Source organism: Propithecus coquereli, unplaced genomic scaffold (assembly GCF_000956105.1).
Source record: "Propithecus coquereli isolate 6110/MARCELLA unplaced genomic scaffold, Pcoq_1.0 Scaffold122, whole genome shotgun sequence".
NCBI classification, from domain to species: Eukaryota; Metazoa; Chordata; class Mammalia; order Primates; family Indriidae; genus Propithecus; species Propithecus coquereli.
The window spans coordinates 3,786,213-3,800,730 of NW_012136303.1; the positions used below are offsets into that span (position 1 = coordinate 3,786,213).

The 14,518-nt window shown below is 45.5% G+C and overlaps 1 protein-coding gene across 3 annotated transcripts in view; it reads right to left on the minus strand.

Annotated features, from left to right (window-relative positions):
* Positions 1 to 50: 50 nt before the first annotated feature.
* ASXL1 (additional sex combs like transcriptional regulator 1) overlaps positions 51 to 14,518 on the minus strand; it is a 72,257-nt gene continuing 57,789 nt past the window's right edge. Inside the window, exons 1-10 of one of the 3 annotated variants that reach the window (XM_012637711.1) lie at positions 13,232 to 13,312; positions 10,644 to 10,764; positions 10,471 to 10,568; positions 9,825 to 9,918; positions 9,186 to 9,338; positions 7,750 to 7,913; positions 7,556 to 7,652; positions 6,356 to 6,461; positions 5,441 to 6,074; positions 51 to 4,947 (exon numbers count right to left, since the gene is read on the minus strand). In XM_012637711.1, coding sequence (XP_012493165.1) covers positions 2,038 to 4,947; positions 5,441 to 6,074; positions 6,356 to 6,461; positions 7,556 to 7,652; positions 7,750 to 7,913; positions 9,186 to 9,338; positions 9,825 to 9,918; positions 10,471 to 10,568; positions 10,644 to 10,764; positions 13,232 to 13,297 — 4,443 coding nt within the window. In that variant the 5' untranslated portion in view covers positions 13,298 to 13,312 and the 3' untranslated portion in view covers positions 51 to 2,037. Of the gene's footprint in view, positions 4,948 to 5,440; positions 6,075 to 6,355; positions 6,462 to 7,555; positions 7,653 to 7,749; positions 7,914 to 9,185; positions 9,339 to 9,824; positions 9,919 to 10,470; positions 10,569 to 10,643; positions 10,765 to 13,231; positions 13,313 to 14,518 lie in introns of those variants that run through there. The other 2 variants (XM_012637708.1, XM_012637709.1) reach the window with 2 other exon arrangements.

Sequence of the window (14,518 nt, forward strand, 5' to 3'; positions counted from 1 at the left end):
GACCTTCCCACGCCAGCGGGGCAGCCACAGAAGATGACTGAGACCACAACTGCAGGGTGTACAGGTTTATTGTTCCAATACCACAAGAGACATACAAAAGCAGTGCTTTCTCTGGGGCAGCCTCATGGACCAGACCAGTGTCAAACTGTACCCTTGAGTGGCCCCAAAGGTCTCAGCAGAGGGAAAAAGAGGACCAGACACTCGTGGGCCCCTGCTCCCGGGCTTTGGTAAACAGACTCTTAACAACTTAGACTTGGCCAATACTGCATAAGTCACCATATCATTGTCAACTTCTCACTCATTCCTCAAGTGACAAAAATGCCACATCAGATTAAATGGGGAAAAAAAGCTGTCAGATGAAATGAGATTTGCCAAAGTCATAAAAATTTTATACTTCATATAGGAGCACTCACACAGGGAGACTGAAATTAAATGAGGACTCTCAACTCTGTAGTAAGTTGAGATACAAGAAATAAGGCAGGAACAGGGTGAGGGATGACAAATACAGGGATATCTACTTGCTGGAAACTTACTGGGAGAGAGGCAGGCAGCAAGCATGGCTTTGTTTTTTTTTCTTAAACCTGCCTGCTGCCAAAAGTACGTGAAAAGGAGCCCCATGGCCCCAGGAGAGCATGGTTCCAGGTATTGCTGTGACAGGTGGTGACCCTGGAGCCAAATCCGTAAGGCCTGCCTGGGGGATGCCCAGGGAACTCATCCATGAATCCAGAAGCACTTAACACTGGTGGTGGTGACTTGTCACATATGGCAGCGAGCAGCCACTAAAGGCTGGAGAAGGAGAAGAGATGTGAGGAACAAGATGCATTTGCTCAGCAGTGTGTGGACTGGCTGACTGTGGCTCTGCGGGCTGTGGCAGATCCACCCGGTGACCTGTGATGGGCGCACCAGCCCGGCAGGTCACAAGTCAATCATTTCGCCCTCACACCAAGCAGCACAGCACTCAGTGGCTCTGACAATAGGCATGGAGAAGTAAATTACACCACTTTAATGCGATGATGCTGAAGACGTAAAATAAAGAGACGGTAATGTTCTCTGTACAATAACATCCATTTACAGAATTGGCCTGTACTGTGTACAACATATAAATACATAATAAAACATTAGAGGTGCATAGAGCATACTTACAGAAGCCAAAAAGTTCACTTTATACATCCAAGAATAAAGGGTTAAAAATATAAAAATAAGAAACACACACTGCTTTGAAATGTAAAATGACTTTCACATACACACAGGTACGTGGAGATGCCCACTCCCACGGAGTCCAAAGTGACGGGGAGAGTGTCAGAGGAATTCACCTGCAAATGTCTGGATAGTTGACTCACAAGGTCTACAGATGGCATTTTTGTAAGAAAGACAACCCTATTCCCCGACCCCATTGTCCAAGCAGGGCTATTCAAGGTTTCAAAAGATCCTGTGGGCTAGTGGATCATACGGAGACAGGAAAGTTCCAGATTTGCTTCAGCAACAGAACCAAAGGTCAAACTGGCTCCATCAACTGGCAAATGACCGAACTGTGACCCTGAGGTCAGCAGGTGCTCGAGCCCCCTGGTGGGCAATGCTGGGAGTTACTTTAACCCTGTGCTGGCTTCTTCCCCACCATCAACTCCCCAAAGTAGCAGAAGAAAAGATGGCAAGGAGAGGGCAGTGGAAGACTGACATTTCTACTCAGTTCCGGTAGGTTAGTTCCCTCGGTGAAGAACACAACCTTCCTGCTTCAGTTTCAAGTCCCTCTGGGTGTCAGGCAGGCTCCCTAAGCCACACCAGGCTCTGACTGCGAAGAAAGCTCAGGCTGGCTGGCCTTGGGCAGCCCAGTGGGTCGTCCCCCAGGAAACACCTCCAGCAAGACCAGAAGGGTCGACAAGTGACAGAGGGCTTTAGCACTATAAATTTCAGGGAAGGCAAGAGTGCTCTTGCCTAGAAATACAGAGTATATCAACGAGATTCTGTATACAGATTTAAGATCAATCATTATCAAAATACACACACTAAATATACAATTTTTCCCATGGCCATAATTTATTATCTCACCACAAGGCACAATACACAGAGCTTTGAGGGTCCAATACAGTCATCATGACAGAACGCACCACAGCCTTGGCACATGATCATGGCTTTCAGGCTGCACGCACACTGGAGCGAGATGCTTTCCACCGTGCTGCTGTCAGTGAACATTTGCAAGGAGAGTGATGCACTGTGGCTCGCACCGAAGTTTGCTTTGTGGCTCAGCTGCACCACGCTTCCAGCAAGGCCTTTTGTAAAGGAGGGAGAGCTGGAGGAATAATTAAAGCTGGTGGAACTTAGTTGGAGTTTAGAAAGCTTCCCATAAAATGCCTGCTTGATGTTGAGTTGGGAGGGGATAGAAGGCTGCTCCAGAGGCTCATTGAGCCCCTTCCCTGGCTCTCGGGGTAATTTCCAGAAGGGCAGGTCCATGACAAAGGGCATCCCTTGCAAGTGACCTACCAGTTCCAGGGGACTGTGCCCAGCAGCTTTCCTGTTCTCTGCATTTGCCTTGACAGGGCCCCCAACAAAAGTCTTGTCATTCTTAATGCTGCCAACAGAGGCAGGTGGTGGCTTCGGAGCCCAGTCTTCTCTTGCAGTCTGTACCCCACCAGGCACAGAGTTTTTGCTTGGTCCCAACTTCCCACTGGGAAAAGCCGGAGGGACCTCAGCAGGCAGTGGCGTTGGGTCTGCAGGCCTGGGACACTGAAGGGTTGCAGTCACACTCCCAGAGCCAAAGAGCTTCTTCCCTTGTCCTCCAACATTGTTCTGATCACCCAGGGCCCGGCCCGTCTGCTCTGGACCAAAGGAGATCACATTTGGAGATGAGAAACAAGGTGCTCTCGAGGTAGTGAGATCTCCTGGACTTTTGCCTGGAGCAGCATTTGAATTACTGCATTGGGACATGGCATGGATTTCCTTCTGATCTTCAAAACTAAAGGAAGAGAATTGCTCTTTGGAATCCAATTCTTCCACTTTCCCAGAGGAAGTCATGGGATGTGTCACTGGATGTACGGAGTCAAAACTTGGGGCTGTCTTGGAAATCTTCGGGGGCACTCCAGGAGCCTGGGTGGCCTCTATCCTGGCAAGACTAGTGCCTGTATCACAGCTCTTGGGCCCAAGAGGCTCCTTCAAAGCCCTTAAAGTGGGGCTGCTTCTGACAACCAGGTGACTGTTTTCCCCAGGATTATGCAAAGACCCCATGCTCAGGGAGCCACCATGGCTCTGCTCTTTTCTAAGTGGTAGCTGTGGGGATTCTGGCTTGATGCTACCATGGGCTGGAGGAAGAACCTTCTCTAGGGCCAACTTACCCTGCAGCAACTGTATCACAAGTGGGTTAGTGGGCTCTACCGAGGACCCAGGCCTGGCCAGGCATGTGGGTTTCGGCTGGTACTCAGTACTGGCCAGCAGCAGGGAGTCTGGGATTTTTTGGGGGACTGCACATACTCGAGACACCCAGCTCTGAGGTGCAATCATACCATCTGTCCTTGTAACCAGACTCAGGTCACCGTTCACCTTGGACAGTGAGACAGATCGGTTCCAGTCATGTTTCTCATCCTTGTCTACTGAGGATCCCTTCATCACTGTGGCTTCACTAGTGTCAGCCTCACTGCTGTCCTCAGTGAGGTGGCCTTCAAAGTCAGAGGCTGTGTCTGTGGACTCGCTGTCAGGACTCAGTGCTTCAGAGTCTCCACTGATTTTCAGCTTTTCAGTGTCCACCTGTTCGCAGGCACTGCCAGTGCTGTTAATGCCTGCTGGAGACAGCACTGTCCAGAGTGAAGGAAGGTTGCCAGGGGGATCGAGGCCCTCTTCTGCTGTCAAACTCCCAGGCAATGCAGGAATGAAGGGAGCAGCTTTCTCCCACTCTTCCCCAACCTGGGGCTCAACACATGGTACGTTTTCTCCGTATTCTGGTTCAGGCTGTTTCACTACCTCATCATCTGATGGGATGGGCAGCCAAGGAGTAGTACTGTCAGAAATGAGAGTCTTGGTTTTCAAATTTTCTTGTCTAGAATCACTTTCCCGCATGGGAGGGCATGAGTCACCAAGTCCTAATTCATCATTAAATGGTCTGTCTTGCAGGCAGTGAGCCAATGACAATTCAGGTGTGGAACTAGGAGTCACATCTACAGGAACTGTCATAGTGGGATTACCGTCAAGAGCCAGGCCAGTCCCTTCTTCTAATACATCTCCCACCAGAGATCGAACAGGACCATCCTCTGGGAGGACAGTGGGTCCTTGCTCCTCGTCATCCCTTCCCCAGGAAATGGTACCAGACTCATATTCAGTTCTAACATCTAGATGCAACTTAGGCTGCTCAACTAATCTCTCAGCTACTGGGGTTTGGGAGGACAGTGGGGGCAAAGCCTGGCATGGCTGGTCCCCAGTGGGAGCGATGGGAAGCTGGGAGGTATCTTCTAGCCCACTTGTGAATACACCTGGAACCCTCTGTAGTGGGCAGTTTTCCTCCTGTCTGAGAGAAGCCAGTTCCTCTCCTCTGGCTCCGGACACGGCAGTTCCAGCCTCGGCATGTTCCCCATTTAGAGGACAAGGCGGCAATAGTTGTGTTCGCTGTAGATCTGACGCACACTCTCCAGGGGTGCTCGTGGCTCCCCTGGGCTCAGGGTGGCCACAGGCCTCACTACCATCACCACTGCTGCTGCTGCCTCTGCCACCTCCCTCATCGGTGGTCCCGCCGCCACCTCCACCCGGGCCACCCCCCCCTCCGATGGCAGTAGTGGCCGCCTCTCGATGGCAGTGGTGACCTCTCGCCCCTCGGGCTTGCAGAGCACGGGCTTTAATGTCTGCGAGGGTCCTGGTGCCAGTCCAGCCCCGGCAGGAGGGCTCCGTGATGGGGACGATCCGGGGGCATATCTGGTAAGTGGGCTGACCTTTAACCACCCAGGGTGGTTTGATACGTGAAAGTTGAATCTGCAAGAAAAGAATTGGGAAACAGTTTTAATTGACTAGGTAATCTGACCTACGAACTGTAAAGCGAAACTAGTATTCTAGCAGCATGGGAGTCACAGCATACAGAATCAATCTCCCTAAAAGTGAAATAAGCATAGTAAAATGGCCGCCCATGACACCACACCATTCGGAGAAGATTCTGCTCAAGAACTGTTATATGCCACACTTCTAAATTTAATTTCTGGTGGGACTGTGTGAGTCACTACAGCAAAGAATCTAACACTACCTAGTAAGAAATTTAAAAACTCCAAAGGATTTTGACCTCTAGAGAAAACTTCAACATAGTGAACAAAAAAGTAAGAAAGGAAAGAACCTCATATCTCCCTAAACTTTACGTAAGTCCCAAGAAAGGCTCTCTCTCGTAGGAAGCTCCACATTCCCACATGATTAACTCAAAGGCCTGAGGGCAAAGGGACTCTACAATCTCATGACCCTCAAAGGAAACCTCTCCTACCCGGATGGGCGGGACTTTGGGCTCCTCTTTAGTGGGCTGTGGCTTCTCGGTGTGAACACTTTCAATTGTGTTACGAAAGGACTGACGATCTTCAAGCCGGGGCTTCTTTTCGGGAAAGGATGCAGAGGTCGCCTGCTCAAAGGATTTCCTCTTCTGATCCTTGGGCTCCTGATCTACAGTCTCTGGAAGCAAGTTAGGAATTCTGTCTGGAGATGCAGAGGCGTGTGCTGAGTTGTCTGGCTCAGTTGGGATCCGGGAAGCCACAGGTTCAACCGGGAACTTGGGACCCTCTGAGTTGGGTGCTGCAGAAGACATGCCTGGCAAGTGGGGACTGCTCCTCCCTGCTGAGTCAGTTTCAGCCTCCCCATCCTTGTAGAGGGGAATGTCTGGTGCTACGGAGTTTGCATCCTTAGCAACCCCTGCTTGTTCTGGCTCCTGTTTTTTGTACAGATTCCCTCTGGCTCTGGTTCGGAGATCTGGCCGAGAGCGTTTCTTATAATGCCCATCCCGCTGTCGGGTGGCCGGACCACGCTGTGGCCGCACTGATTCTCCTGGGACACGCAAACCACTCTTGATTTCAGCCTCCTCCTGGCCCACATTCTGCTGCAATGACTCTTCTTTGGTCAAACCCAATCTGCAAACCAGATTCACACCATCAATTGCAGGCCAAAGAGAGCATCTCTTTTATCTCTAAGAATAACACCCAGAAACACAGATATATCGGAACATATCTGCACACTGTGTAACACTAACCACAAGAAAAATGTGTTAGCTTCACTATGAATGGCATTAAACGACTCGAGTCATTGCAATCTCCACATTCTTGTCCAATAAATATGTATACACTATTTTGAAACCATCTGACCCCATCCCCTTAAAATCCCACACCAGGACTCATAGGTCTAAGAGCCTTACTTCTGTCCATAGTAGTCTTCAAAGAACTTTTCTTTCCACTGTTCCACCTTCTTTTCCTTCTCCATTTCCTGTCGTATCCTGACTTGCATCTCATGAGTGAATTCGCCTAGAGAGAAATACAACTATTCTAGTGAATGCAATTCAGGATATTATGGACAGCCAAATCTTCCCATTCCACCATACCACAGGTTTTAAAAGAACATGCTCCTGTCTCTTCCAGAGGCCCTCTCACATCATGCTCTTACTTACGACAGAGCTAACACGTCTACTGTAAGGGAAATTTACTCTTCTTTAAGGTACTCAGTCATTCAAGGGCAAGCAACACATTGATCACAAAAGTGAACAAACAAAAGAACCATTCTCATTTCCCGCGTAGAAGCAAGTTAGCACAGTAGGCCTATTTACCTTTGCTTAGGCCTACTTAAAAGGATGGCCCTTGGCCGACATCCAGGAACGTGGATTTCATGAGGGTTCCCACCACTACAATCGAAAGGAGTGGCTCACTGTGCCTAAACTGTTTAAGCGAACAATTTGGTTTATGCTGAACATCTGCTTTCCTTTTGGGAATGTGGGTATGTGCCAGGCAGTGGCTTCCTACATGGTCAGCCCCCAGTAAAAACCCTGGGCACCAAGTCTTTAACAGGCTTTGCTGGTAGACATTTCACATGTAGTCACAACCCGTTGTTGGGGGAATTAAGTGTGTCCTGTGTGACTCCACTGAGAGAGCACCTTGGAAGCCTGCACCTGGTCACCCCATGTGCCTCTCCCTTTGCTGATTTTGCTTTGTATTCTTTTACTGTGATAAATCACAGCCATGGGTATGATTATATTCTGAGTCCTGCCAGCAAATCATCAAACCTACGGGCGGTCTTGGAGTCCTCCCAGCACATTCCCCTTGCAGCTTACACACGAAATTCAATTCAGAGAAGCTAACAATCACTCCAAGTGACAAGTACACTATATGTACATGCAATACAGTGAAAGTCCAAATATCCTGTTACTTCTTCAGAGCTGTGTGGCACTTAACTAAACCCACCACACTTACTAGTATTGTGAGGAAAGCCTGCCCTCCTTATACTAAATATCCCGAGGAAAGAAAGAGACTGGTGAAAAATGAGCGCTTGGGTTTTAAATACCAAGAGACATGCCACACCAGGAAGGCACCATCTCAATTCATCTGAGATGATGAAGTCTACTTACCATCAGCCAGGCGTTCCCGCCAACTCTGAGCCGCATGGGTAAAAAACTCGTTATTTAGTGCACTGCTGCTGAGACGCAACAGGCCATCTGTCCCCACCTAGAAGGATCGAGGGGGGGAAAACCCCAATAAATGAACTTAAAACAGAATGCAGGCCCGCCCAGAAAGAGGCAAAAAGAAGGCTGCCTATGTGCACCTGTCTGTCCACTTCGGGCAGGAGGAAGAGGAGCTGCTGCTGGAAGTGTGACGGCAACGCATGGAAGGTCCGAGAGTTGATCAGGGCTCGGAGGTTGGTGTTGACAAGAATGGATCCAGGCGTCTCAAAATCTATCTCTTCACCTCTGTTGCGCTTCATCTGGCCTGTGATTTTTGAAGCAAGCAGCAGCAAGGTATAGATTTTCAGCTTTTTAAAGCAAAAAAATAAATCCAACTGATTGGAAAACTTTGGTGGCAGCACTCAAGATACCCAGAACTTATCTGCACACAATCTACTCAACCGTCCAGTCCATCCTAACCTGTATGTTATAACTGTTCTTTCCAGGTTACTGTCGTTGCCATCAAACCTAAGAGAACACTTGGGCTTGCACCCCTCAGACAACACTGTGTACCGTGCTATGTCTCGGCCTGAAGAGGACACTCTTCCCATGAAAAACCAGGCGGGGGCAGGTTCTGAGCTTCCCTCCGAAGCTGGAGAACAGGCTCCACAAAGCCCAACTGGAGGAATGATGGAAGTTTTCTAAAAGCAAATCTAGTTAGTACACTACAGAAAAATCTGCAAAAGTCTTCTGTGAGTGGGCTGGAGAGGTATGATCTCCACACAGAAATGAACTAAGGGTTGTTAAAAGCTAACTGAGACGTTAATACTCTCACAAAAGCCTAAGCAAACGTTATTTTATTTGAAAAATTCACTAAGAATAGAGACCTATGAGACCATGGATTAAACACTGCTGATGAGCTGGAAAAGCAATAAGACAGCAAACCTAGTCCCCACTTGGGCAATGGTTTATTCTAATTTTCAGAAGCAAAGGCTAGTCTTCTTACTGGTTTCATTTGGCCCATCTACAAAAAAACCTCAGCATGGGGGCCATAAGAAATAAATCCTGAAATAGCAAACAGCATACTAGCATTGCAAAAACCCTACTCAGGAGTGAGAGGAGCACAGCATAGCACTACTAAATTTGTTTGCGTCCCCCAAATTCGACATATGCTTCCATTCAACATATTGATAAAAAGGGAGAATCCAATAGAGACTACAGATGTTGAGAACAAACATGGCAGGAAGCTACCAAAGAAAGAAAATGGATGTTGGAATTCTTCACTGAGAAGCTTAGAAGCAATTTTCACTCACTCGAACACTCACTAAGCAGTATCAAGGTAGGCACAGGCTAGGACCTACAGGGACATACAAGGAGCAATGTGGCACCATCTCTGCCTGCAAGGAGTTCTCTCCCAGTCTAGCAAAGATCTACACATGAAATAACCAAATTACAAGGTAAAAATAAATAAAAAATAGAGGGCCACCCAGGAAGTAAAAATAAACTGGTAAAGGAACTGCAATAGAAGACATCATCTTCTCACTAGGCCTGCTGGGGCCCCCATTACAGGCAGAGAAACGAGTGCCAAGCCACTCACCTGTGGCTGGCTTCCGGAAGCCTCTCAGGAGCGGGGCAGGGTCCCGGGCGACCTCGGCCTGGCCACGAATAGCAGCGCTGCCCAGGGCCAGAGAGCCGCTGCTGCTGCTGGACGGGCTGCCGCTCTCGCCATCGGCGTGGCGGCCTGAGAACCCTGAAGGCACAGCATTCCACTGGTCAAAAGCATCACACGCCGCGCCCACGGCTCTCAGACAAGCTTACTTCTCCCAGCTCTCCCTGAGATGCTGCCAGCAATACCGGGGTGCTGCCATCTCCCAGCCTTGGGCTGACAGAAACCACCACCTCGTAGTCTGGCTTTAAAATATCACTTTAAGAATGCCAAACCACGGTCACCTTTATTTGTATAGCACTACACCTTTTACAAAGCACTGACACAATCATTCATTGGATGCTCACGACTGCCCTGGAAGGTGAAGAGGAGGGCACAGAGCTGAGCCCAGCACGAGAGCCTACGCAGGCCTCACCACCACGCCTGCTGCCTGCAGAGGGGTTGGGGTCTCCTGACTCTGGCCCAACGGCTCTACTGGCATCACACTAACAGGTTAGAAACTGTTGACAGAAGGCGGCCAGGTCCCCAGGACCTGAGGAAAAAGCATCACAATCGTGAGTTTACACATACCTGATGCAGATTCCACGTGGGCCCCGTTTACCTTCAGAGGAGTCAGGACAACTCGAGGCAGCATCACCCCAGTCTTTTTCTTCTGTTTGTTTGCCTGTGTTCCCAGAGGGAATAAAAAGAGAGCCCAAGTCACCTGCAGAGCCACAACAGCACTCCCTGTTGATCCTATCTCTACCAACTCTCTTGTAAAACAGAGTTCGTATTCAGCCAGGTCTGCCAGGTGATGCTGACAAGAGCACTGACTGCCAGTCACTGTGCCAAGGATCACCTCGAGCTAAAAAGACTGCATTATTATCCCCATTTTACAGGTCAGGAATTTGCCCAGAGTCTCACGTCTATCACTCAAACTGCTGACTTCAAGCCCATGTTCTCTGTAGTCTGCACTGTACTGCACTTCTCCCCAGATGTTCACATGTGTATTACAAGAATGAACAGAATCACCCAGCCATAGTAAGGAAAAAAAAAAAACGAATCACTCTGCTCTTAGACCTACAGCCCACTTTTAAATGGCACTAACAAGTGGAGACCAAACTTCTGTTCTCCACTCTTCAAACACATCCACAGCTAACTGCAGGAGGAGGAAGAATCCAGTCTTGTGCCTGCCATCATTCATCCTCCTGGCCTCATCTCCACCTTGCCTCCCTACCTGCGAGGAAGCTCTGTAGCTGTCCCTGGGATTGGAAAGAGGCCGGCTCTGAGATTCTGTAGAACAGGATGCATTCGAAGATGTTTCATCAAGAGATACTGGAGAGAGGCAAATAAAGGTTAGTTCCTAGCACCTGCTGTGGCTCCCTCGCCCACGCAGTCAAGGATCCTTACCATCGTTTTCACCACTCACAGTGCTGGCTTCATTAGACCCACAGCTCTCCACATCAGCTGTATCCTCTGGCTCCTCTCCCTCCGCTGCAGCTGGATTGCGAGACCACTGCAAGGCATCCTTCTGCAACAGCAAGGCACAACTCAGGTGAGCAAAACTCTACAAATCCTACAAGCATGGCGAGCATTCCTAAATTTGTATGCTTTGGAGAAGAGGGGTTTAGAATATTGATAAACTCCTATCCCTTTCTAACTGACCTCTTTCTTAATAAGTTCTTTTCATAAATATATCAGTAAGAAAGTTAGATATAATTTTGCATTTAATCAGTCATTAAACATTTATAGGGTGCTTCCTATAAGCTACATTGTGCTAGTTCTGAGGAGGGTGGGGTAGTAAGGAGTGGGAATCAGAGCCCTACCCTCAGAGAGCTCAACTGAGTAGGGAAAAAAATCAATTACAATACAAACAGCAACAGCGGTGAACACAGAGCTGTGGCGGCCCAGAAGAGGGGTACCTAACTCACTGAGTTGGCGGAAAGAGGGAATGGGTATAGAGTGTGAATAAGGATCAGGGAGGTAAGGCTTCCAAGAGGATGTGTTGCTTGAGTTCAGTTTTATTTTAAAGTTAGTTACTGAGCAGACGGGTCAGCAGTAAGGAAGCAGGAAGTTCTAGATAGTGAGATGAGCAAATGTGAAAGAACATTCCAAACTCAGGGAAATCATGATTTCAGTAGGGATGTGGGGAACTGGATAGGTAGGAGGCTATAGAGAACACAACAGGGCAGATGATAAGACACTGTGGGGAGGGATTAAGACTATGATTGTTCTGAAGTCTCTGAAGGATATTAATCAGGGGAATGATCTGAGTTTTAGGAATTTCATTCTGGCAACCACAAGAAGTCTGAAGGCAGGAAGAAGAGTTAGATCTTCAGTGAAAAATGCTGAAGATCTAACCAAACTTAAATTGTGGCAAGAAGGCTAGAGTATAGAGGAGAACTTCATCCCAAATTTCATCTCCTAACAAAAGCTTCTTTCAACAGGCTCGTTGTATTAATATACATAGTCTCAAAACTAAACTCCACCCATTCCCAAGGAGAAGCTGTCTCACACCTCAACACTAGAAAGAAGTATGAATGAATATTGGGGGCTGGAGAAAGGAAGAGAAAAGTTGGGGTGGAAGAAGGGAATGTCTTCTTTTAATAAAAATGTACCATAAATTTAAAAGGGGAACCCACACAATATAACTCAAATTTAATGGGTCCCTTGATCTACTACATTAAAGTTTCAATTTATTTTTATTAATTTTAGCCAAAATCATGCTGTCTTAAATTAATAAAAAAAAAAAAAAGAAAACAACTTTTTAGATCTTTATCTCTTTTCCCTACTGGTTGTCAAATGCAACCTCAGAATCAAAAGCTAAAGATTATTTTTATTATTAATCTTACAGATATGCTTATTGACTGCCACGTTCTTAGAATGAAACAAATTTAATCTCTGACGCTTATGGACAAACTAAAAAAATGCTCATTAATGAAATAAGGAAGTCTATTACACTGGCAAAGTTGACCCCAAATCTCCAGTTCTGGCAAGAGTGTGGGAAAGTCATACATTCACTGTTGGTGAAAGTAAAAATGGTATCAAAAGGTTCACGCACTGCCAGCAGGAGAGTAAATTGCTAGCAAAAACCTAAATATATATATACCTTTTAACCCGATACTTCTAAGACTTATATAGGACATGAAAAGCATTAACTCTGACAAAGGAGAAAATTAAACAATTAAACTATACTAAAATTAAGATCTTCTATTCATCAAAAGACACCATTAATGGAATGAAAAGATCAAGCTACCTACAGAGTTAGAGGAGATATTTGCAACCCTTATAACCCATGAAGAACCTGTATCTAGACTACATAAATCAATGACAAAAAGCAACTCAGAAGAAAAATAAAAGAGAAGATATATCTAAATGGCTAACAGACACATGAAAGGGTATCCTCGCTAACAATAAGGAAAATACAAAATAATGCAAATTAAAATCACAATGAGATACCACCACATCCACCAGAATGGCTAAAATTAAAGTTTGACGATACTAAGTAGTGTTAATAAGGATGTGGAACAGGTACACTGAAAACTGATCCAACCGTTTGGCAATACACGTTGGCATTATCTGGTACAGTAGAAGATGCAAACATCCCCATGCCCCAGCAATGTCACTCCTAGGTTTGAATTCCTTGGAGAAGTGCATGCATACACACATCGGGAGGCACAATCAGAATGTTCATGGATGCAGCGTCTGTAACCTGGACTGTAAACAACCAGTGTGGCCGTCAACAGTAGAATCAATAAATGGTAGTGTATTCAATAAAAGGATGATTATACAATAAAAAAATGAATGAAGATAGATGACTCTTAAAAACAAAATATCAAATGAAGGCCAGAAACAAAAGAATGTATGCTGTGATGGTTCCATTTATAGACAGTCCAAAAACAGGCAAAACTAAACTATAGTTGTTAGGGAACAAAACAGGTAGGAAACAAGAAAGAAAAGCATGAAAATAACTTTCATAAAGTCAGGACAGTAGTTACCTTTAGGGGGAAGAATGGGGCTGTGACTGGCAAGGAGCACGCAGTGGGCTCCTGGCTGTTGGCCATGTTCGGTGTCTTGACCTGAGTAGCAGTTACAAGGGTGTTCACTTTACAACAATTCATTAAACTGAACATTTGTGTCCTATGCATTTCACTGTATTATACTTTTATAACTTAAAACCTTTAAAAACAAAAAATAATTAAAGTTTTTCCATCAAGTAACACTACCATAGACAGCCATTTAAAATACAGCTGTAGAGTATTTAATGCCAGGAGAAATGTTGATGAAGCTAGTGAATTAAGTAGTTAAATTCATACAATGATTCCATCATCCTTTTCAAAAAACAAAAATCTGTGTAAATGTGTATGCATAGAAAAACATGAGTGAAATTCTCCTAAGCTGTTAGCCATCATCATCTCTAGGTGGTGGAGTTGTAAATGCTTTACTTTCTTTTTAATTATAGGTATTTTCTACAATTAACATGCATTTATTTTGTGATCAAGAGAATAACATTTAAAAAGAAAAATTAGTTGCTAAATGCTTTACCAACAGCTAAGTCAACATAAACCTAGTGCTGATTACAAATCCCATTAATTAAACGAACAGAAACAGGCCCTGCTTGTCTGCGATTCAAACTGCCGAGGAGTTTCTAAAACTATACATTTTCAGTAAAAAGCAAACAGGAAAATGAAACTTTTAAGAAAATAAAAGCAATTCTAATTCTGCAATTTGTAAGATCATTAACCTTTCCATATAAACTCAAGAAGTTTGATAACATTAATTTTTCATACATTAACTCTAGAAGTTTGACAAAAAGGAAATAGGTTACAGAAAACTATAGGTGCCAGAAAATATGCCCTAGGACTCAAGATTTTAATTTTTTTGTAAGACTATTTTTCATCAAGAAGCTTTAAAAAAATCAATGAGTAATGGGTGATCTTTTGCAGAATCCTAAATATTAAAAAATGCTGTAAAAGACTTCTTTTACTATTTTTTTGTTTTTCTTCAGCTTTATTAAGGTATATTAGACAAACAAAAATTGTATATATTCGAAGTGGACAATGTGATGATTTGATATATGTATTCCTTATGAAATAATTAATCAAATTAATTAACACATTCATCAACACACAATTACCATGGGGGGAGTGGTTTGAGGATCTACTCTCGGCAAATTTCAAAACATTATTGGGATATTTGAATGTGAACTGCATACTAAATGGTAGTGTCGGATTAACGTTAAATTTCCTGAGTGACAAGCCAGGTGCATCTGCCTGTAGTCCCTC